Here is a 25481-nt window from a genome sequence, read left to right as displayed (position 1 = left end):
ATGTTTAACTTATTTTTATCATAAAATATTTCACATTTTTTCATCCCAAGTTCAAAATGAAAGTTGATATGTATGCCAAATAAAACTGTAACCTTAACCAGAGTACTGGAGTTCATTAACATGACAATATATGAAACAAAACAATATGAAGCAAAACAAAATATCTAACACAAAAATCATTTGTGCAAACTTGTTAAACAAAATTCTAAGTAAAATGAGTAAGTTTACACCACTTATTGTTTCATAATTTTAGTTTATTACATAGATAACTTTATTTTTGAACCAAACAAACAAGTTTGTCTTCGGTGCATTTAAATGTGTTATTTGTGAACCAAACACTTGAAAACTTTTTTTTCATGTGTACAAATGTGCTTTATTTACAAACCAAACAATGAAATACAAACATTTATTACATGTACAAATGTACCTTCTTTCAGTTATGAGTGAAACATGTACATGTACGAAATGTAACCTACAATCTTAAATATTTATACACTAATTTTTTTATTTTATTAACTTCAAAGACTGTACAAGTTAAAATACAAAAGTTCCCTTCCTTAATGTACCATATTTTCTTAATTCATTTGTTAAGAATAACATCTCCAGATCATGCGAGTTTGTTTGCTTGCAGGATTTATTTGCGGACTAACTATTTAGATCTCTTGTAATTTCATGTATAAACTTTAATAAACTATGTACATGCATTGTTATAAAAATATCATTTTAATTCTTTTTCAACATGATAATAATCATTATTAAACAGAGTCTGTATTGTTTGGACACAACCATTACCAAGGCAACTGTTTACGATTCCAATGCATGATAGGAGGATATATTGCTAACTTAAACAGGAATGTCAGTTAAGAACCGGAATGTTACAACAAAAAGTAACATTTCTATCATTATTTGAACATATATATCATCAATTTTATGCATAATCATTCTTTTCTAGACAAGAAAGTAAAGATGGCCCTACATGACTCATCTGAAAACTGTTACAACAATTGCTAGGTAAAAATTTTAATTCTAAATTATTTAACTTTTGTAATGGACCAAATTTTGTGCAAAACAATTTATGAAGAAATTATTGTTTACTTTATCAATTTGGCAGCACCAATTTTTACCTGGACTGCATGATTTCAACAAGTTTTGTAGTAGTTCAGAAGGAGGAGATTCAATTTGTTTTCCTATATAATTAAAGACCACTGTTGAAGAAATAGAGAAGAGACATACTGCAGACAGTGAGCAATCTTAATAGTGCTTCAATAAAAACTTCTTATATATACCAGGTAAATCAAAATTATAACAACATGTAATGTTTGCACAATGTCAATAGCAAATTCAACAATTAAATTTGACCGCTATTTGCAATGCAAACCTCCTTCTCAGTCTTTCCATTCGAACTTCCCTGTTTCTCAATTTGGTCCACCACTGTTTGCCCCTCAACTACACTCCCAAACACTACATGTTTGCCATCTAGCCTGTAATATAAGAGCAGGAATCTTAAACAAGAGGGCCATGATGGCCCTGAGGTCGCTCACCTGTATAAAGGCAACCGGAGCGGGGCCAGTTTAAACCCCAGGGCTTTTATTTGAACAAACTTGGAAGACATCCATTAGAAGATGTTTCACGATGTTAAGTTTTTACTACACACATATAATGAAAAACAACAATCTATCTCCCCCTCTTACCCCCCCACAGGGCCAATTTTAACCCAAGGGCTTTTATTTGAACAAACTTGGTAAACACCCATAAGAAGATGTTTCATGCTAAACATCTAAGGTCTAGCTCATTGGGTTTTTTAAAAGAAGATTTTTTAAGTTTTTACTATACACATAAAGTTAAAAACAATGACACCCCTGGGGCAGGGCCAGTTTTGACCCCAGGGCTTTTATTTGAACAAACTTTGTAGACACTTACTAGAAGATGTTTCATACTTAATATCTAAACTCTAGCTATTTGGGTTTTTTTCAAAGAAGATTTTTAAGTGTTTGCTATACACATATAAGGAAAATCAATAACACGTGGGGCGGGGCCAATCTTGACTCCAGGGCTTTTATTTGACCAAACTTTGTAGACACTCACTAAAAGATGTTTCATGCTTAATATCTAAACTCCAGCTATTTGGGTTTTTTCAAAGATTTTTTAACTTTTTGATATACACATATAAGGAAAATCAATGACCCCCGGGGCGGGGCCAATTTTGACCCCAGGGCTTTTATTTGAACATCAGAACATGTTTCATGCTAAATATCTTAGCTCTAGCTCTTTGAGTTCTTTAAAAGAAGATTTTTTAAGTTTTTACTATATGCATATAGGGAAAATCAATGACCCCCTGGGGCGGGGCCAATTTTGACCCCAGGGCTTTTATTTGAACAAACTTGGTAGACACTCATTAGAAGATGTTTCATGCTAAATATCTTAGCTCTAGCTCTTTGGGTTCTTTAAAAGAAGATTTTTTAAGTTTTTACTATATGCATATAGAGAAAATCAAAGACCCCCTGGGGTGGGGCCAATTTTGACCCCAGGGCTTTTATTTGAACAAACTTGGTAGACACTCATTAGAAGATGTTTCATGCTAAATATCTTAGCTCCAGCTCTTTGGGTTCTTTAAAAGAAGATTTTTCAAGTTTTTACTATATGCATATTGGGAAAATCAAAGACCCCCTGGGGCGGGGCCAATTTTGACCCAAGGGCTTTTATTTGAACAAACTTGGTAGACACTTATTAGAAGATGTTTCATGCCAAATATCTAAGCTCTAGCTCTTAGGATTTTTAAAAGAAGATATTTAAAGTTTTTTCTTTTGGTTGCCATGGCAACCAGAGATCTGCATGGAATTAAATTCTTTGAACAATTTTTAAAGGTGACCACCAAAGGAACATTCCTGTGAAGTTTGGATGAAATTGGCTTAGTGGTTTATGAGGAGATGTCATTTAAAGTAAAAGTTTAGGGACGGACGCCGGATGGACGCCGGACGAAAAGCGATCACAAAAGCTCACCCTGTCACTTTGTGACAGATGAGCTAAAAAACACCTTAATACAACTAAAACACGGTTTTCACTGAAAGATTTTATAAATCAACTATTGTAACCCTCCTTTGACTTATTTGAATTACCTTAGTTAGTTAAAACACAAAAATACATGAGCTACAATTGAGAAGTTGTTAGTCGCCATATATATATTGTTTTGTCACTCTGTTCATGGATACATTCACATTACAAAGAAACTTACATCATGGTGTGCTAGACAATTTTGAAGCTGGCACTTCTGAAAATGTTCAAGCTAATCTCATGACAGCTACATAAGTCATGAAATTACATTTGAACAATATACTTTTTTGGTGATTTTTTTCAAACTAATTTCATCTGTTTTGTAGGAGATTAATTAGACTGACAACTTAAACATGTTAAACAACTATTAAAGTAACCAATGATAAAGGATACTGGTCTCTCTCTCTTTCTTCAAATGGTATTAAAAGAACAAGTTTCAGTAACACCAAATGTTTACTTTTCTTTAGAATAGTATCACTTACCATTCAGTCTGTGCTGTACACAGGAAAAATTGTGAACCATTTGTGTTTGGACCTGCATTGGCCATTGAAAGAATTCCTGCAAAAAAAATTTCAAGACATTGACCAATTTGATACTTTAATCCTTTTTAAACTGCACTTACTTCTGAACATTTCAACATCATTTTAAATACTGCACTTTTCTGGACATTGTTGGCTGTCAGTCATTCAACAAACAACTATGTTGAACTGATGTGTCCCACAAAATACATATCAATTGAATGAAGTTGCTAAGAACATCCTACCTGTAACAAGGGACTATAGTTTACTATCTATAAGTAAACAATGCTCATAATTTATCAATTTTGACTCTGTTGTTATAATTTATGATATTATAAATATTATCCCTCATTTCCAATATTGTATAACAATTACCTGGTCCAGCATGCTTCAGAGTGAAGTTCTCATCTGCAAACTTCTCTCCATAAATGCTCTTGCCTCCAGTACCGTTACCACGAGTAAAATCACCACCTTGGCACATGAAACCAGGAATTACACGGTGGAATTTGCTGCCCTTGAACCCAAAACCTTTTTCACCTGTACACAATGCACGGAAATTCTCTGAAAACAAGAGATGTAACTTGATAATATTGAACACACTTTATTATTAGAATATTTAACTTTGAATCACTAAGAAAACTAAATTTATTCAAAATAAAGTTGTTATTTTATCTTTTTTCATGGCTTTATGTCACATTGACACTGTGGAGGCCATTTAATGACAATCCAGCTTTTAAGTGGCAGATGATTACCTTAAATCCCCCCCACCCCTTGTGTACAATGTTTTAGACAAAAGTTGTCATGTAAGTAGAACCACTGAGCTTCCTGACAGAATATTTTCATTCAAATTCTCCTTGTTGAAATTAGCACCCACACCTGTGAGAGGCAATAATTTGAAGTCAACCAAAGAGGCTCATTAAGGTAATCAATGTGTTGCCGAGAGGCATCTTCTACCAGCAGAAATGTCATACCCAAATTGAGTATAGTAGACAATTTACATCTCAATTCTTATTTACATCCCATCGAAACAGTATTATAATTCAATTAATATAAAAATTATCAACAGAGTTTAATACATTTGTAATAAAAACATTTTAATCAAAATAGTTCTTATATGAAATTTTAAGTTCAAAGATTTGATTTTTTTCGTAATGTAATAAGAAGTCCAAGAGGGATAATTTATGAACTGAAAATACTAGTTATACATTTGACTTGTTCAGTGGAATACAACCGAAAGCTTTAAAGAAACAAGGTTCAGTTAAATTTACATTAATTAAACACAGTGAGGGTTAATCCTTGAAATATATACAAGTTGATTTGATTTTTATTCAGATTAAAGCACACATATACATACATGTATATTTTAATATTCACAATAATTACACTTACATATTTTGATAATAGTAAGTAAGTAAGTAAGTAAGTAACGACTTTATTTTATGAGGCTAACACATTCAGTTTCCCGATCTTCCATGCGGGCCTCAGTATATACAAAACAACATAAAATACAATCACAATCAAAATTTAGACAACATAAATAGGTACATTAAACATCATATAAATACAATAAATAAGTAAACAATTTTTTCTTCTTACATAGAGAAGTGACATTTTCATAACTTCAGCATGGAAAGTATATGTTTTTGAAACAATATGTACAAACAATTAGTTAGAAAATTGCCACTGGATATAGGAGGATTGAAATTTCCTCAGGGTATCAGAATTTCGAATATGGATTGGTATGCTGTTCCATACCACAGGACCAGAGTAATTAAATGATTTTCTAAAAAATTCTGTTTTTGGTTTGGGTACAGTTAGTTTTTCATTTTGTATAGATCTTAAGTTAAAGTCATGTTTGTCATTTATTGTTTGGAATTTATTTTTCATATAAATAGGAAAGGATGGTTCATTTATAGATTTATACATGAGGATTGCCTTTTTGTACATAATTCTTTGATCAAAGGGCATCCAATTTAATTCTTTAAATAGAATATTTGATGTGGTATCAAAACTTTTGTCTAAAATAATTCTTGCAGCTCTTTTTTGAAAGTTGACAATTTGCGAAAGTAATTCACTACTGCAGTTTCCCCAAATAGTGCAACAGTAGTCAATATGTGGCAAAATATAAGCATTAAAAAAGAGTTTTCTGGAGTGGAGATCAAGGTACTGTTTGATTCTAAGAAGCAAATAGAGCTGTGAATTGCATTTTTTAATAATATTTTGAATTTGTGTTTTCCATTTAAGATTTTTGTCAACCTGGACTCCTAGCAGTTTTTCAGTGTCTGTAAATTCTATCTCTTTGTTTTGAAGGTGCAGAGTAGATGAAGCAGTATTTTTTGATTTAGTATTTTTTAAAGAGAAATTTATGGCCTTAGTTTTTTGTGCATTTAATATCATTGCATTTTGCCTACACCATGTGCTAACACTATCAAGATCTGTTTGAAGATTATAATTCATTTCCGTTAAAGTACTTCCAGTAGAAGTAAGGGAAGTGTCGTCTGCAAACATATCGGTAGTTGACTGTTTAACATGAAGATGGATGTCATTTATGTATATCAAAAATAGTAGGGGCCCAAGGACTGAGCCCTGAGGCACTCCTGAGACAACTTCGGCTGGTTCAGATAAAACACCAGACACATTGACTTTTTGTGACCTGTCTGATAGATAAGATCTTATCCAATCTATAGTATGTGAAGAGAAATTATAGAAAGGTAGTTTTTCTAGAAGAATTTGGTGGTTTACTAAATCAAAGGCTTTTGATAAGTCTAGAAAAACAGTTCCGACAAGTTTGCCATCATTCAGAGCACTGATCCAATTATCAATTATATTTGTAAGAGCTGTCTCACATGAATGATGTGCCCTGAAACCTGATTGAGCAGTGTAAAGTAAATGGTTTGTTTCTAAATAGAGCTTTAAGTGGTCTGATACATGTTTTTCAATTATTTTAGAGATAAGGGGAAGTACTGAAATTGGTCTGTAATTATTTTTGTCTCCCTTTGGTCCTTTTTTGTAAATTGGTGTTACCTTTGACTGTTTTAGCTGAGTTGGAAATTTTCCACTTTTTATGCTTAGATTTATAATACTACATAGAGGTTTACTTATGACATCAGCTGCTGTTTTTAGGAATTTTGCACCAATACCATCTAGGCCTGTTGCTTTTGTGGCATCTAGACTATTGAGTTTCTGATTTACATAGCTTAAGTCAACAAAGGGTATTTCATATTTATTTGACCGATTTGAAATTTTGGATTTAACCGATTCTTGTAAAGCAGTTTTCAACTCATATGATAATCCTTCTGATACATTTTCAGCTTTTTCAAATACACTTGCAAAGAAAGTATTAAAGGTTTCTGCTGTTAATTTTGGATCAGTTATCGGTAAATCATTCTCATCATTTATGTAAGAATTTTGTTGAACATTTGTTTTGCCTGATAGGTTTTTCAAGTTTTTCCAAAGTTTTTTAGGATTTTTCTTATTTGAGTTTATTTCATAATGAAAGAAATCTTTTTTTGCTGTATGAATAAGTTTTTTCACTTTTAATTTCCAATATTTGAAGTTATCAACATTATTTTTCTTTTTTGCATAGTCCCTGTTATGTATTGCATTAGCTATATCCTCATTGAACCAATCAGCTTGGTTTTTATGCTTAACTCGTTTTTGTTTGTATGGAGCATGTATATTGAGAGTTTCCAAAAATAATTTATTAAAAGTGTCTAAAGCGTCATCTGGATCATTAAACATATCAATAAGGGATAATAAAAGTAAACTAGAAATGTGTCATCATGCCACGGATGCCCCCGCATGCAGCCAAAATTTCAGATGTTATTATATTTAGTTCCAAATTTGTTTGCACAAATTATTGTTTTCATTTTAAGTTCAAAGCCCTTAAAACTTTTCAATGTTAACACAAACCATTTTCATACAATGTTCAAAGCACTGAAATTATTCAGTCTTAACCTTTTGAAAATAGCATATTTCATATTTGTAGCCAAAATAATGGCTACATACATTTCCACAAAAGTATGAGTGCTGAATCTGAAAGTTCAAAATTTTTTCCAATATTCAAGAAAGATAAGTTTGTCCAAAATCATTGAACCACAACCAAATTCAAACTTAAACTGCCTATTCCTAAGATGTATCTATATTATTTTCGAAGTGAAAGGGACATAACTCTGCCAAAAAATCATCGAACCATGACCAAATTCCAACTTGACCTGCCCATTCATTTGACATATCCATATGTCAAATTTTAGTTGAATATGTAATACTGTTGGGTAGATAATGAACAGAAACTGTAAATTTCATATTTTTTTCGGAGTGAAAAGGGCATTACTCTGCCAAAAATTATTGAACCATGACCAAATTCGAACTTGACCTTGGCATTCCAAAAAAATATCCATATGTCAAATTTGAGTTGAATGTGTTGTACTGTTGGGGAGATAATAAACAGAAACTGAAAATTTCATATTATTTTCAAAGTAAAAGGAGCATAACTCTGCCAAAATCATCGAACCATGACCAAATTCAAACTTGACCTGTATTTTCTCATGACATATCCATATGTCAAATTTGAGTTGAATGTGTTGTACCGTTGGGGAGATAATGAACAGAAACTGAAAATTTCATATTATTTTCAAAGTAAAAGGGGCATAACTCTGCCAAAAATCATCGAATCATGACCAAATTCGAACTTGACCTGTATTTTCTCATGACATATCCATATGTCAAATTTGAGTTGAATGTGTTGTACGGTTGGGGAGATAATGAACGGAAACTGAAAATTTCATATTATTTTCAAAGTAAAAGGGGCATAACTCTGCCAAAAATCGTTGAACCATGACCAAATTCGAACTTGACCTGTATTTTCTCATGACATATCCATATGTCAAATTTGAGTTGAATGTGTTGTACCGTTGGGGAGATAATGAACGGAAACTGAAAATTTCATATTATTTTCAAAGTAAAAGGGGCATAACTCTGCCAAAAATCATCGAACCATGACCAAATTCGAACTTGACCTGTATTTTCTCATGACATATCCATATGTCAAATTTGAGTTGAATATGTGCAACGGTTACTAAGATAATGATCGGAAACTGATGATGACGGAATGACAGAATGACGGAAGGACGGAATGACGGAAGGACGGAAGGACGGAATGACGGAAGGACGGAACAGGGTAACACTATATGCCCCGGCCATTACATGGCGGGGGCATAATAAATAAATTTTTATAGTATAACTTTAGTAGTGTGTTAAAAATACCTGTAATTTAAGAAAAAAACAAGAATTACAAATAAAACAAAACTAAAAGTATACCTAATTTGCATTTAACTAGATAATAAGTACATAAGGAACATGTTATTATGTCAGCAAATATATGCATAGAGTAGTGTACAATAACCTCAGATTGCTCATGAAAGCCAGAAAGCTCATTTCCCATGGGGTCCTTGGACAAATATTTAGGAGAAATATCGCATCAGGTAAGAACCATGTCGTAAATGATAAGAGTGATGACAAGGAACATTTACAGCTAGAAATGAAATCATAATAACAGTTGGCCTTGTGGTTAGGATGTTTGAAACCAAGTGACCATTGGTTAGAGCCTTACTAATGTTTCAACCATCGTGTTTTTTTTAAAGACCCATTATGCCCCACAATTGCTGTTATTTTTATTTCTTTATTTAGTTTTGTATTTTAATGTAGTTTTTAAAGTTTCCAAAAAGTTACTCATTTGCCAGTTACCTGAACGATCTTTTTCTTCTGCTGCTTTTTGGCAATTAGTACAGTTATAGTGATTTAGGATTTTGTATGGAAGTTGAAATACTATTTTGTTTTTATTTTGCTACTTTTATATCAAATTATTTCATATCAAGAGTTTCTTGCTTCAGGTACCAAACATCTACACATCTAACATGCTCTAAAAACATTATTTAAAAGTTATAAAATCCATGTTTCCATTCTTTCTAAAAAAAACCTAATAATCTGTTCATTTCTGAGGCATAATGTGCCTTTAATATAACATCAGTACTAGTTAGTTCCAGAAATTCAGACCAGAGAATAATTCAAATACAAGCTATCTTCATAATCTAGCTAATAAATGTATCTTTTACCGGACTCTGAACCAAGTCAAGGACAGCCCTTCAAATATGTTTTAAATGAATATGCAAGAGACATCAATGTTATAAAGATAATGAGAGTATAGGCAGTATAAACAAAGAAGACAATGATATGATTTTTTGATAAAGTACAAGCTTGTTATTTTACTTGCCCTTTAGATGTCTTTTCCCTGTATAAAATCCTCCTAGAGTTTAAGCAGTGAATAAAAAGCAAAGCCATGTGTGTATACAACAAAAAATAACTTCCTGGAAAACTACATTAAAATTTTGCTGTTAAGATACTGTTCTGATAAAAGAATATATGAGCCGCATCATGACAAAACCAACATAGTGGGTTTGCGACCAGCATGGATCCAGACCAGTCTGCGCATCCGCACAGTCTGATCAGGATCCATACTGTTCGTTATCAGTTTCTCTTCTTGTAATAGAGTTGGTAAGCAACAGCATGGATCCTGATCAGACTGGTCTGGATCCATGCTGGTCACAAACCCACTATGTTGGTTTTGTCGTGACACGGCTCAATTATCATTAATTCAATATTGTATAACTCTTAAAAAGCTCAATACAGTAATGTTATGTTTTACAATTAATCTAATAATGTTTGCTGTGATTATGCTATGCTTTTTTAATGTATTAAAAGGGTTTGTGGTATCATAGGGGCATGCTTAAGACTAATGAGATGGGCACTTGGGATCTGAAAAGGTATCTATGTTGTATTGCTGAATTGTCCAATGATGAAATGATTGTAAAAATTCAGCTTTTAATCTGACAAATGAAGATAAAAACCTTTTCTTCTTAAATATCGGTAAATCCAGAAAAATGTGTTAAATTTCATTCTGTTAAGGGTTATGTTATTTAAATTTAAGTTTTCTTTGTCCATAAAGTCTTACAGGGGTTCTTCATAAAGGGAAAGAAAATGCTATGAAGAAATGTTATATATAATTCAATCACAACAATTTAGTCTTTTGCCCAACACTTACATGAGCTGTGCCATGACAAAACCAACATAATGGGTGTGTGACCATGATTCATGCTGTTCGCTATCAGTTTCGCTATCAAGTTTCATAAAACTATTTTCAGTACTTTTAGTGTTATCACTGGATCCAGTTTAAGTGTAAAATTAGCCAGATATTCAGTCTATCTGTTGCCATAGCAACCAGTTTTCAACATAGGAAGAAAAGAAAAAGACTTGCATAATCTCCAGACTGCAATCTATCCATGTATCAAGTTTCATAAAAATATTTTCAGTACTTTTTGCGTTATCGCTGGATCCAATTTTGTGGACGGAAGGACAGAGGGTTAACCTAAAGTCCCCTCCAGTTTAACCGGTAGGGCACTAAAAAGTATTTTCTATATGTAGTTAAATAAAACCCATGCTCTCTATTTGTTGGACAAACTTTTAGTGGTCAAGGTGACCAATTCATATTTATTATTGAAGATATACTATGCTCAAATTTTTGATATTTGAAACATTAATAAATTTCTAGTTCTTTTGTTACTATGAAATTAACATGTTTTGACTTCACACCAAGTGGATGTGTTATGCTTTAAATCCTATATACACGAAATTACCATGTTTTGACTTCACACAAAGTAGATGTGTTATGCTTTAAATCCTATATACACGAAATTACCATGTTTTGACTTCACACAAAGTAGATGTGTTATGCTTTAAATCCTATATACACGAAATTAACATGTTTTGAAATTACACAAAGTAGATGTGTTATGCTTTAAATCCTATATACACGAAATTAACATGTTTTGACATCACACAAAGTAGATGTGTTATGCTTTAAATCCTATATACACGAAATTAACATGTTTTGACATCACACAAAGTAGATGCGTTATGCTTTAAATCCTATTTACACGAAATTAACATGTTTTGACTTCACACAAAGTAGATGTGTTATGCTTTAAATCCTATATACACGAAATTAACATGTTTTGAAATTACACAAAGTAGATGTGTTATGCTTTAAATCCTATATACACGAAATTACCATGTTTTGACATCACACAAAGTAGATGTGTTATGCTTTAAATCCTATATACACGAAATTAACATGTTTTGACTTCACACAAAGTAGATGTGTTATGCTTTAAATCCTATATACACGAAATTAACATGTTTTGACTTCACACAAAGTAGATGTGTTATGCTTTAAATCCTATATACACGAAATTAACATGTTTTGACTTCACACAAAGTAGATGTGTTATGCTATAAATCCTATATACACGAAATTAACATGTTTTGACTTCACACAAAGTAGATGTGTTATGCTTTAAATCCTATATACACGAAATTACCATGTTTTGACTTCACACAAAGTAGATGTGTTATGCTTTAAATTCTATATACACGAAATTAACATGTTTTGACTTCACACAAAGTAGATGTGTTATGCTTTAAATTCTATATACACTGGACACCCTATGAACAGTGTCATTATAACAAGAGCTGTCACGGGAAACAGCGAAGCTCGACTAAAAAAATACTGGATGCAGTAAGGAAAAGAAAAAACTATGGAAAAATAAAATCATTTAGGTATAATTATGTTTAAGTTATAGTAAAAAAATAACACTGTTAACATTAATTCCAAGATCAAGGGGAATGATTCTAGAAATAGTCACGCTAGAGTTATGAACCTTGTCACACAACAAGTGTATAATGATAAGAAATATATATTTGAAATAGATACCTTGAAAAGTAAAGAAGTTATAATATTTCTTAAAGAAAAAAGTTCAAAGAGAGATAAATCTGTAAATATTGCTTCAAGAGCTATGAACATTGTCACATAAATGTAATTGATAAGGAATAAGTATTTGAAGTTTGAATAGATACCTTTAAAACTAAAAATGTTATAGTAAAAAAATAACATTTTTCTAGTAAAAAAATCTATGTTTATGGGGAGATAATTCTTGCAATACTGGTGCTAGAGTTATGAACCTTGTCACATAACATGTGGATGATGATAAGGTAAATATATTTGAAGTATGAGGTTGATCCCTTAAGAAATAAAGAAGTAACAGTAAAAAATAGTATTTTTTAAGGAAAATTCTAAGTTCAAGGGGAGATAAATCTGAAAATATTGGTGCTAGAGTTATGAACCTTGTTACATAAGATGTGGTTGATGATAAGGAACATATATTTGAAGTTGATACCGTAAGAAATGACAAATTGATAGTGAAAAATATTTTACTGCACCAAAACTTTTAATCTGAAATTGGATGCGGACGCTGGGGCAAATAGGACAGCTCTCTATATACTTCGTATTGTCAAGCTAAAAACTGGCAGTTTTTTTTGTTTTTTTTTTATAAAGGACGAGTAATAAGGAACACAGATTCCCACACATAGTTTTTACATTCCTTTTATATGAATAAGACTTATTGGTAATAATTTTATAGATTTCAATAAATTGTCTGCAATAAAAATATTTTACTCAAAGATGAGCATAGTATATCTTTAAATTTGGGTCAAAGGTTTTCTGAGAAATTTCCTATGAAACAATTGTAGAAACAAAAGATGACAGCTATAGATTTTTAAAAGCTGTCATGAGCATGTGCTAAGGAGTACTACAGTTGAAACATTCTTGCTTTTATCCAAGAAATATGTTCAATAATAACAATACACAGTGTAAGATCATACATTTATTTCAGAAGCAGATAGTTTTCCTTGAAAAAGAATACATAATCCAAATGAACTCCAAGAAAAAAGAAAATCACCTCTGACATGAAATTATCTATAAAAAATTATAAATAGTGTGATGTAAAGAATAATAAATTTGTTGACGCGATTATCTCAAATATTGAAAAGATTTCAAAATCAAATTCAAAAAAGCTGTTTAACAAGCTATTAGTAATTTAAATAAGTCATATTTTGATCCAGAAAATGTAACAACATAAATTGTTTATGATGGATAGTCACACAATGACCATTGTAGGCTTTATAGCTGTCCACAATCAGCAATAACAACATCCACTTTTGTCTTTCCACTATCACTTCCTACACTTTCTATTTTCGTGACTACATCCATACCCTCAACTACTGAACCAAACACTACATGTTTCCCATCAAGCCTGTAAATAAACAAAACAATCATCACATTAAACTGCTCATATATAGATGATAAATAAAATACTAATGTAATAATAATAAAAACATACCCCAATTACCATGTTTCAACATTGACACTGCCAAGCTTTAAGGCTGAGCAATATATGCCCAAATGTCTGTTTGAGTACTCAAAAATAAATTCAATAATCTTTCAATTTGGAGATCACCAAATAAAGAAAATGTTTTATCTTAATTATATAAACTTATGATTCTAAATGACCTCCAGGATGGGGGCTTCTTTTTAAAGTCTAGATTCATGATTTTAAAATTTTATAATCTACTGGGCAATGATGTGTGGCAATTATAAAAGCTCTGGGCATTATAGTTTTCCTTAGTCTACATAAAGCAATGACTCCAGAGGCATGGCTAATTTTGAACTTAGGGTCATGATCATTATGAAGAAAACAACAAATTGATTCTGCATGCCAAATATCTAAGTTATGGGCTTTGACTCCAAGGGCATTATCAATATCAGTTTTGCAGAGGTCCGCAAGGTTATGCTACATGCCAAATATCTAAGCTCTGGTATTTTCACATGATACGACTCAAATTAATTTTTCCCAATAAAAGTCTTTAAATAACAAGTGACCCCTGGGGTTGAGCCACTATTGACCCCAGAGGCATGACTTATAATAATTCTTTTAGACATAAACAAGGAAATGCTATGTGACAAATATTTAAACTCTAGGCAATGTAGTTTGAGAAAATAAGACATAAATGTGCTTTCTCATACAAGACTATATCACCTAAGTGACCATTGAGGTCGAGCCAATATTGACCCAAGGAGAATGATAAACAATTACTAATATTGGAATATCTTACCATGTGGTCTTTGCTGTACACAAGAAAAACTGCGACCCATTTGTGTTAGGACCAGCATTTGCCATTGAAAGAATACCTGAAATTAAATTAGAGATATTCTCATCAAATTAGTTTCTAAATGTTAAAATATCAAACAACATAATTCTGAGACATTATCTCTACCTCAAGAAAGATTTTACTTCAATACATTTCCAATATACAGTAACTTGCCCATGCGACCACTTGCATTCAGCCACTTTTGTCAGTCTTTAAATCCCCCACTCCCACTATCATTTTTTAATGTGTTAAGCAACTTTTGCTCAAGGTGACAAGCAACCACTAATTAGTCAGTTTAGTGCGATATATCTTCCCATTGGGCGACAACTTGTACCTGATAAGTATTTGTGTTTTTATAGAATGCAACCACATGGTAACTCAAGTGTCAACAACCAAAACCTAATGCATGCGTGAAAAACTTAAATTCCCAAAACCAGTCACGAATGCAAATGAAATTTAGCATATGTCCAATAAAATTGATAAAACAAAGTAAAGCTCCAGTCCTAGTGTGATGGTGTAAAGGATTCTCTGTTGATACTTTGACCTTGAACCTAAGCAGTTAATTGAATGAATTGTTGTAATTAGACATAGGTTGTTTCTTTTATATCAAAAATGCTAATTAGAAAGCATCAACACATATGAAAAGTCTAGTATCAGGCACAAAACTAGAAATGTGTCCATAGGACACGGGTGCCACTGTTCTGTCTTTTTACTAAGTCAAGGGAAACAAGATATGTTTGTAAAACATGTATGCCCCCTATCAGCAGCCAATTATTCATGTGATAAGGTAATTATGCATGACTTCTGACCCAGTGATCAAACAATTAATAACGGTTATCAAGTATCTACTGGTCATGACCTTGACCTTTGACCCCTTGACCCAAAACTCAATAGGGGTCATCTGCTGGTCAAGACAAATCATCATACAAAGTTTGAAGTTCCTAGGCCTAAGCGTTTTTACTTAATTGATCAGAAACCGTTTTTACTTACAAGGTCAATGTGACCTTGACCTTTGACCCCTTGACCCCAAAATCAATAGGGGTCATTTGCTGGTCATGACTAATCACCATGCCAAGTTTGAAGTTCCTAGGCCTAAGGGTTCTTTTATTATTGATCTGAAACCGTTTTAACATACAAGGTCAATGTGACCTTGACCTTTGACCCCAAAATCAATAGGGGTCATCTGCTGATCATGACCAATCACTATGCCAAGTTTGAAGTTCCTAGGCCCAAGTGTTCTTTAGTTATTGATCAGAAACCGTTTTTACTTACAAGGTCAATGGGACCTTGACCTTTGACCCCTTGATCCCAAAATCGAAAGGGGTAATCTGCTGGTCATGAAAAATCACCATACCAAGTTTGAAGTTCCTAGGCCTAAGCGTTCTTAAGTTATTGATCAGAAACCGTTTTTACTTACAAGGTCAATGTGACCTTGACCTTTGACCCCTTGACCCAAAAACTCAATAGGGGTCATCTGCTGGTCACCACCAATCATCATACAAAGTTTGAAGTTCCTAGGCCTAAGCGTTTTTAGTTAATTGATCAGAAACCGTTTTTACCTACAAGGTCAATGTAACATGACCTTTGACCCCTTGACCCTAAAAACAATAGGTCATCTGCTGGTCATGACCAATCACCACACCAAGTTTGAAGTTCCTAGGCCTAAAGGTTCTTAAGTTATTGATCGGAAAGCATTTTTACCTACAAGGTCAATGTGACCTTGACCTTTGACCCCTTAACCCCAAAATCAGTAGGGGTCATCTGCTGGTCATGACCAATAACCATACCAAGTTTGAAGTTCCTAGGCCTAAGGGTTCTTTAGTTATTGATCGGAAACTGCTTTTACCTAAGAGGTCAATGTGACCTTGACCTTTGACCCCTTGACCCCAAAATCAATAGGGGTCATCTACTGATCATGACCAATCACCATACCAAGTTTGAAGTTCCTAGGCCTAAGGGTTCTTTATTTATTGATCCGAAACTGTTTTTACCTAAGAGGTCAATGTGACCTTGACCTTTGACCCCTTGACCCCAAAATCAATAGGGGTCATCTACTGATCATGACCAATCACCATATCAAGTTTGTAGTCCCTAGGCCTAAGGGTTCTTTCGTTATTGATCGGAAACCGTTTTTACCTACAAGGTCAATGTGACCTTGACCTTTAACCCCTTATCTCCAAAATCAATAGGGGTCATCTACTGATCATGACCAATCACCATACCAAGTTTGAAGTTCCTAGGCCTAAGGGTTCTTTAGTTATTGATCGGAAACCGTTTTTACCCAAGAGGTCAATGTGACCTTGACCTTTGACCCCTTGACCCCAAAATCGTTAGGGGTCATCTACTGATCATGACCAATCACCATACCAAGTTTGAAGTTCCTAGGCCTTAGGGTTCTTTACTTATTGATCGGAAACCGTTTTTTGCTTACAAGGTCAATGTGACCTTGACCTTTGACCCCTTGACCCCAAAATCGTTAGGGGTCATCTACTGATCATGACAAATCACCATACCAAGTTTGAAGTTCCTAGGCCTTAGGGTTCTTTACTTATTGATCGGAAACCGTTTTTGCTTACAAGGTCAATGTGACCATGTGACCTTGACCTTTGACCCCTTGACCCCAAAATCAATAGGGGTCATCTACTGATCATGACAAATCACCATACCAAGTTTGAAGTTCCTAGGCCTTAGGGTTCTTTACTTATTGATCGGAAACCGTTTTTGCTTACAAGGTCAATGTGACCTTGACCTTTGACCCCTTGACCCCAAAATCAATAGGGGTCATCTACTGATCATGACAAATCACCATACCAAGTTTGAAGTTCCTAGGCCTTAAGGTTCTTTAGTTATTGATCGGAAACCGTTTTTGCTTACAAGGTCAATGTGACCTTGACCTTTGACCCCTTGACCCCAAAATCAATAGGGGTCATCTACTTGTCATGACCAATCACCATACCAAGTTTGAAGTTCCTAGGCCTAAGGGTTCTTTAGTTATCACTCGGAAACCATTTGGTCTACGGACCGACGGACCGACGGACCGACAAGTGCAAAGCAATATACCCCCTTTTTTTCAAAAGGGGGCATAATAACTCTACAAATACTGGATAAATCCACAAGGGAAACCCCAGGTGCAAATCTAAATATGCTGAGCAACCTGCCCATAAGGTTTAATGACTATGTCAAATCCTTTTTGAGTAACTTGCGACACAAGTTGAAAATTGCAAAAATTTTCTAAGTGAAGGGCAATAACTCTAAAAATACTAAATAAATCCAGACGAAAATACCCGGTGCACAACTGCACATGCTGATCAATATTCCTGTAAAATGACATGACTCTAGGTCAAATACTTTTTGAGTTACGTGCAACACAAGTTGAAAATTGCAAAATTTTACTAAGTCAAGGGCAATTACTCTGAAAATACTAAAAATATCCACACAAAAATACCCAGGTGCACATCTACACATGCTGATCAACATTCCTGTAAAGTTTCATGACTCAAGGTCAAATACTTTTTGAGTTACATGCGACACAAGTTGAAAATTGCAAAATTTTACTAAGTCAAGGGCAATAACTCTGAAAATACTAATAATATCCAGACGAAAATACCAAGGTGCACAACAAAACATGCTGATCAACATTCCTGTAAAGTTTCATGACTCTAGGTCAAATACTTTTTGAGTTACTTGCGACACAAGTTGAAAATTGCAAAATTTTACTAAGTCAAGGGCAATAACTCTGAAAATACTAAAAATATCCAGACGAAAATACCCAGGTGCACAACTACACATGCTGATCAACATTCCTGTAAAGTTTCATGACTCTAGGTCAAATACTTTTTGAGTTACGTGCGACACAAAAGTGAACGGAGGGAAGGACTGACAAGGGTAAATCTAAATGCCCGCCACTAACATGGAGGCACAAAAATGAAGGAGCTTAAAATTCTGGAAAAATATCAAACATGTTCATAATGAATCAAAACCATTTTCTTGATGAGTATCAATCTTATTTTAAAATTTATTTTAACACTTATTTAAATTATTGGAAAATTAATATGATTATCATTCATGTAATACTACTATAAACTTGAAATGTGTTGTCATGCCACGAATGCAGCCAAAATATTCAGATGTTACAATATTTAGTTCTTTTTTCCTGTGGATTGGGAAAATAATATACTATTTTCAAATGGGAATATGACTGAATATCTGCTATAAAATAAGCCAAAAACAAGAGCTGTCACCCAAGTGACAAACGCCCCTGAAAAGGTTTCTTAAGCATGCAGGTATTATGAAAAGGAAAAAGAATGAAAGTAACTAATTGTTTAATATTGTTCTTTGTATTTTACCTGTTACCTGGTATTGTGAAAGCGTTAACCTTCAAAATATAAGTGTAACTGTTATCTCTTTTTGTGAAAGCGTTAACCTTCAAAATATAAGTGTGACCTTGACAGGACATGGTTTCACAACCCAACAGAATGCTGTTATGACACAAGACATTTGTGCAAAATTATTTCAAAATCCCTCAATGCATGACAAAGTTACAATCTGGTCATGATTGTTGTGTTTGTAGGGACACACAGACGGACACGAGCCTTAGCCACAATACATTGTCTTGATGTGGTAGACATTTGTGCCAAGTTATTTTAAAATCCTTCCGTGCATGACAAGTTACAGTCCGGACACAAATGCGTGTACCTATAAACTCTGTGATAAAGTGAACTTCCAAATGGTAGTGTGACCTTTGAGGTATGGACGTGATTATTGGACGCGACACATCGTCTTGATGTGGTAGACATTTATGACAAATTATTCTAAAATCCTTCCATGCATGACAAAGTTACAATCTGGACACAAATGTGGGAGGCATAAAAATGTAAAGGCTATTAGGTAATTCTGTAAAACTATCATAAATGTAACTCTTATTCAATGTTCGATACTAACCTGATCCAGTATGCTTCAGAGTGAAGTTCTCATCTGCAAATTTCTCTCCATAAATGCTCTTGCCTCCAGTACCGTTACCACGAGTAAAATCACCACCTTGGCACATGAAACCAGGAATTACACGGTGGAATTTGCTGCCCTTGAACCCAAAACTGTGTTCTCCTGTACACAATGCACGGAAATTTTCTGTAAAAATGAAAATTATGAAGTTCAAAGTATATTGTAACACTTTAATTTTCAAATACTAATCCCTTGTGGCCGAGGGTTTGCCTTTAATGGTTGAAGCATATAAATTGCAGCCACTGTTTATCCCTGCATGATCATAAGAGGTGGCTAAATAGATTCGTACAACAGTTACTGAAGTCTATGCATCTCTTAGCTCAAACAGGTAAGGTGGTTGAGACCCTTGGTATTGCTTCGAAGTTTGTTACACAAAATCCATCTTTCAAGTTGCAACAAATGACTACTAGTATACTGTGATTGTTTGGTTTGAACCAAACAAAGAATCAGTCTTTAACAAATTTATTTCAATTTGTTTTAAAACAATGATATTAATGACCCCTTCAGTATCATCTATTTTTTTTCTCCAATATCAGGTTCAAGTAAATGGAAACTATTAAAACAAGAGCTGTCAGAAGGACAGCGCGCTCGACTTTTTTAGTGCTTGCCTATAAAACAAAACTTTGACAGTTAAGGGCACACAAAACTTTAACTAGGAATTTCTAAGTACAAATCAAGAAACATTTTCACAGAGTTATCTTCTCTTGCTTACAGATAGGTCTCATGATGGCACATAAGAACTCCAACTTCCAAAGTAATATCTCAAATGGTTAGGTCAACAAGTGGACAAGAATGAAAATTTTAACTGAGTTTCTAAGTCAAAAAGGGCCATAATTCAAATAAAATCCTTAACAGAATTACCTTCTCCTGCCCAAATTTGGGACCATGATGGTAAACAAGTATTCCAACTTTCAATTTAATATCTCAACCAGTTCAGTCAAAAAGTTGACTGGTACAAAAAACTTAACCAAGATTCTAAGTCGATAAAAGGCCTTAATTTTTAAAACAAATCCCTGACAGAGTTACCTTCTCTTGCGTACAGATGGGGGTAATGATGTGAAATAGCATTAAAAGTTTCAAAGCAATATCTCAAAGGGTTAAGGCAATAAGTGGATTTTACCCATATTCAATGTATTTTCTAAGTCAAAAAGGGGCATAATTCTGTCAAAAACCTTGACAGAGTTATGTCCTCTTGTCTGTTGATGAAGGTCGTGATGGTAAACAAGTATGGTCAGTTTCAAAGCAATACCTCCAATGGTTTTGAAATAAAGTGAGGTGGTACAAAAAACTTAACCAAGCTCAATACACTTTCTAAGTCAAAAAAGGGCCATAATTCTGTCAAAAACCTTGACAGAGTTATGTACTCTTGTCTGTAGATGGAGGTTATGATGGTGAACAAGTATGGTAAGTTTCAAAGCCATACTTGTAATACTTCTGAAATAAAGTGGGGTGGTACGAAAAACTTAACCAAGGTGTGACGCCGACGCCGACACCGGGGCGAGTAGGATAGCTCCCCTTTTCATAGAAAAGTCGAGCTAATAACCAGTGAAATGACTGATTAAAGTTTTGTTAAGAGGTTGGCGACTTATTTTTGAGGATGGCAGATTTGCCAGGACGACATATTTTCTACTTATTTTATCAACATAGATAAAGTCTGTTTCCGTGGCTAACGTGTAAGTTTTGAAGGATATGAAAAAAATAAAAATAAACATACATGTATGAGGTATGAACGAAGATAGTACAAAGATTCTACTGTTCAGGAGGCCTATAATTGATTGCTTGGGTTAAGTAGAACTGCCACTGTCACGGTGTGAATACCCCCGCATACCACTTTGTCAGAATCAATAGTGACCATTGAGAGCTCAAATACAACCTCCCTGCAAAATCTGAGGTTACTAAGCCAGTGTATTGCTAAGTTATGTATTCTACATGCTTCAAATGCAAAAATGTCAAAATCAACAACTGTGGACAGGCATTCTTAAGCATTTGAGCAGACAAGCTTATTATAGTAAAATATCTGTGACCTTGACCTTAGACACAGTCACCTAATAATCAAAAGGGGTCATGTAGATACTAGTCATAAAGTACCTCAATACCAAATATGAAGACTGTTGACCAAAGCCTTCTTAAGCAATTGAGCAGAAGCTTTTTTAGTCAAGGCCCCTGTGACCTTAACCTTTGACCCAGTGACTCAAAATCAATAAACCTCCATGCAAAATATGAAGACAGTCGGTCAAAGGATTAAATTGTTGGGCGGACAAGCTTTTAGAAGTCAAGGCCCCTGTGACCTTAACCTTTGACCTGGTGATCTACTAATCGCGACTAACCTTCATGCCAAATATGAAGACTGTCGGTCAAAGGATTCTTAAGTTATTGGGCAGACAAGCTTTTTGAAGTCAAGGCCCCTTTGACCTTGACCATTGACCTCAAAATCAGAAGGGGTCATCTACAAATCATGACTAACCTCCATGCCAAATATGAAAACTGTGGGTCAAAGGATTTTTATATTATTGGGCAGAATAGCTTTTTGAAGTAAAGGCCCCTGTGACCTTAACCTTTGACCTCAAAATCAATAGGGGTCATCTACTAATCATGACTAACCTCCATGCCAAACATGAAGACTGTGGGTGGTACGCTTCTTAAGTTATTGGGCGGAAAAGCTTTTTGTAGTCAAGGTCCCTGTGACCTTGACCTTTGACCTGGTGACCTCAAAATCAATAGGGGTCATCTTCTAATCATGACTAACCTCCATGCCAAATATGAAGACTGTGGGTCATGGGTTCTTAAGTTATTGGGCAGACAATCCTTTTGAAGTCAAGGTCCCTGTGACCTTGACCTTTGACGGCCGGACGGACAAGCTGATTCCAGTATACCCCTTTACAACTTTGTTGTGCGGGGGTATAAAAAAAAACACACTCAATAGCTTTGTGTTTTATTTAGGAAATCCTGCAATGTTAGACAAAAACCTTTTATTGTTTACCTAGCATAAAATTTGTGAGCTACAAAGAACTGGAGTGAAATCTAGCACAATGGTTTCTTAGTATACAATGAATAAACTAAGTCAAGGGTTATTTTTCTAACAAGTGAATTAACCCAGGGTGCACCACTTCACATGCTGATCAACATTCCTGTAAAGATCTTAAAGCCCTTTTAAAATTTCACTTGCTTTGGATGATATACATCAATCTATTCATGATAATTTCAACCATAAAGGAGCATTTAGATAACATAACCACCCATAAACTAGGTTGATTGACAAGAACTGGTTAAACCGGGTGATGTTCCCCAAATAGGTTATTGGATACAAGAAAGTATACCTTTTGTAGTTATTGGACACAGGAAAGTATATCTCTTGTAGTGTCATAGTTATGTTCAGAGTGTAAAAATAAACAAAGGACAATAACTCAAAGATTAAGCAAGGCAGAGTTCAGGTTCTTTCGCACTGCACTTCTATTTAATGAGAGCAATCTACCTACAAAGTTCCATGTTGATACCTCTTATGGTTTAAGAGTTATGTCCCGGACAAAGTTCAAAGTGTAAAAATGAACAAACGGCAATAACTCCAAATTAGGCAAAACAGAGTCCTGGTTCTTTTGCACTGCCATTCTACTCAGTGAGATATACAAATGTACATTTTGTATCTTCGAACAAAGTTTCATGTTGATATCTCTTATAGTTTCAGAGTTATGTCCCAAACAAATTCAGTATAAAAATAAACAAAGGGCAAAAACTCCAAAATTAGGCAAGACAGAGTTATGGTTCTTTAGCACTGCACTTCTACTTGATTAGATCTATCTACCTACAAAGTTTCATGTTGATACATTTTGTTCTTTCAAATTTATGTCCTGGACAAGAATAGCGGACCGACAGATTGACAAAGCAGTGACCTTAAGCTCACCCTTTGGGAAGCATAAAAATAGTCATTTGGATTAAAAACTTATAACAGAGATGAGCATGATTGATGAAGGCTCCAGTAAAATTGCTAAATTTTAAAAAGTTGTTCCCTTTTCCAACTCATGTAACGTGGTATACATTTTCTATACATCACTTATATACCATATCAACGGATTCAAGTAGCAAGTTTGTTTTCATTTCTATCTGAAAAAAACTATTGGTTTCATTTGTCCTTTTCTTTTCATTCGAGTAAATCAGTTCACAAAAATTTTTTAATTATAAAATCAAACCATGATGACGTCACATTTGACATCACATCTGTTTTTTTTTTGCTTGTAATTGACAATTATGATCAGCCAGTGGATCATGACCAATTTTTTTAGGCCCCTAGCCACAAACTCTTTATCAGTCACATATCACTCATAACCAGTTGATATGGTAAAATTTGTTACTAATTATAACAACAAGTGTATTGATCTCTGTCATAAGCTAACCAATGGCATATCAAACAAATGTTCCAAGGAGAAAGAAATTTATTCACTACCCGTATATTTTATTATTGCATTAGTCTTCAGGGTGTCAGAAATTGTCAACTTGCAATCAAAATATGCCTCATGATGTCAAAGTTCTGATAAAACTTCATATATTACAGTGAGACTCTCTTAAAGGTTGGGGAAGCAGCCCTGCCCTTAGAGGCATATCAAATTATAACTAATATATTCTAGTAGTTGTTATATATAATAGTAGTTGTAATTTGATATGCCTTTATCTGTGTATAGGGCAAAAAGTATTATACAATGCTATGTAAAGTTTATCCAAGGCAGCTTAGTCCTTAGCCTGAGGATAATACAATAAAATATGCGCTTCATCTATGTAGTAGTGTGGACAATTGTAACATATTAAAACGTGAATAATTAAATCAACTGAACACAAACAAATTAACAACACAAGATTTTCTAAGACAATTTATTCTCAAAAAGAGTAAAAAAGTTCTTTTCAATAACATAATTCTTTAGACTTAAACAAACAATATCAACTTTTCCACAGATCTATCAAATATTTGTTTTAAGTTTTACAATTGCTAACTAGAACTGCCACTATCTTGGCGTGAATACCCCCGCATACCACTTTGTCAGAATCAACAGTGGCCATTTAGCGCTAAAGGACAACCTCCCTGCCAAAGCTGAGGTTACTAAGCCAGTGCATTGCTAAGTTATGTATTCTACAAGCTTAAAATGTGAAAATGTCAAAATCAATACATTGCGGACAGGACATTCTTTAGCAATTGAGAAGAAAAGCTTTTTTGTCAAGGTCCCTGTGACCTTGACCTTCGACCCAGTGACCTCAAAGTCAATAGGGGTCACCTTATAGTCATGATCAACATCCATGCCAAATATGTAGACTGTGGGTCAAAGGAATCTTAAGTAAATGGGTGGACAAACTTTTTGAAGTCAAAGTCCCTGTGACCTTGACCTTTGACCTGGTGACCTCAAAATTAATAGGGGTCATCTACTAATCATGACTTACCTCCATGCCAAACATGAAGACTGTGGGTCAAAGGAATCTTAAGTTATAGGGCGGACAAGCTTTTTGAAGTCAAGGCCCCTGTGACCTTGACCTTTGACCTGGTGACCTCAAAGTCAATAGGGGTCATCTACTAATTATGTCTAACCTCAATGCCAAATATGAAGACTATGGGTCAAAGGAATCTTAAGTTATTGGGCGGACAAGTTTTTTGAAGTCAAGGCCCCTGCGACCTTGACCTTTGACCTGATGACCTCAAAATCAATAGGGGTCATCAACAAATCATGACTAACCTCCATGCCAAATATGAAGACTATGGGTCAAAGGAATCTTAAGTTATTGGGCGGACAAGCTTTTTAAAGTCATGGCCCCTGTGACCTTGACCTTTGACCT

At 34.2% G+C, this 25481-nt stretch overlaps 1 protein-coding gene across 3 annotated transcripts in view; it reads right to left on the bottom strand.

Moving 5' to 3' along the window:
• Positions 1–1166: 1166 nt before the first annotated feature.
• Positions 1167–25481, bottom strand: part of LOC132736762 (peptidyl-prolyl cis-trans isomerase-like) — a 44786-nt gene continuing 20471 nt past the window's right edge. The window contains exons 3-5 of one of the 3 annotated variants that reach the window (XM_060723974.1): positions 3945–4130; positions 3534–3609; positions 1167–1481 (exon numbers count right to left, since the gene is read on the bottom strand). In XM_060723974.1, coding sequence (XP_060579957.1) covers positions 1349–1481; positions 3534–3609; positions 3945–4130 — 395 coding nt within the window. In that variant the 3' untranslated portion in view covers positions 1167–1348. Of the gene's footprint in view, positions 1482–3533; positions 3610–3944; positions 4131–13332; positions 13775–14633; positions 14710–19610; positions 19797–25481 lie in introns of those variants that run through there. The other 2 variants (XM_060723973.1, XM_060723970.1) reach the window with 2 other exon arrangements.

This window comes from Ruditapes philippinarum, unplaced genomic scaffold (genome assembly GCF_026571515.1).
Source record: "Ruditapes philippinarum isolate M1 unplaced genomic scaffold, ASM2657151v2 ctg1457_1_1_1_1, whole genome shotgun sequence".
Lineage (NCBI taxonomy): Eukaryota > Metazoa > Mollusca > Bivalvia > Venerida > Veneridae > Ruditapes > Ruditapes philippinarum.
Note: the sequence above shows the minus strand (reverse complement) of the source record. Positions and strands in the feature narration are given on the sequence as shown.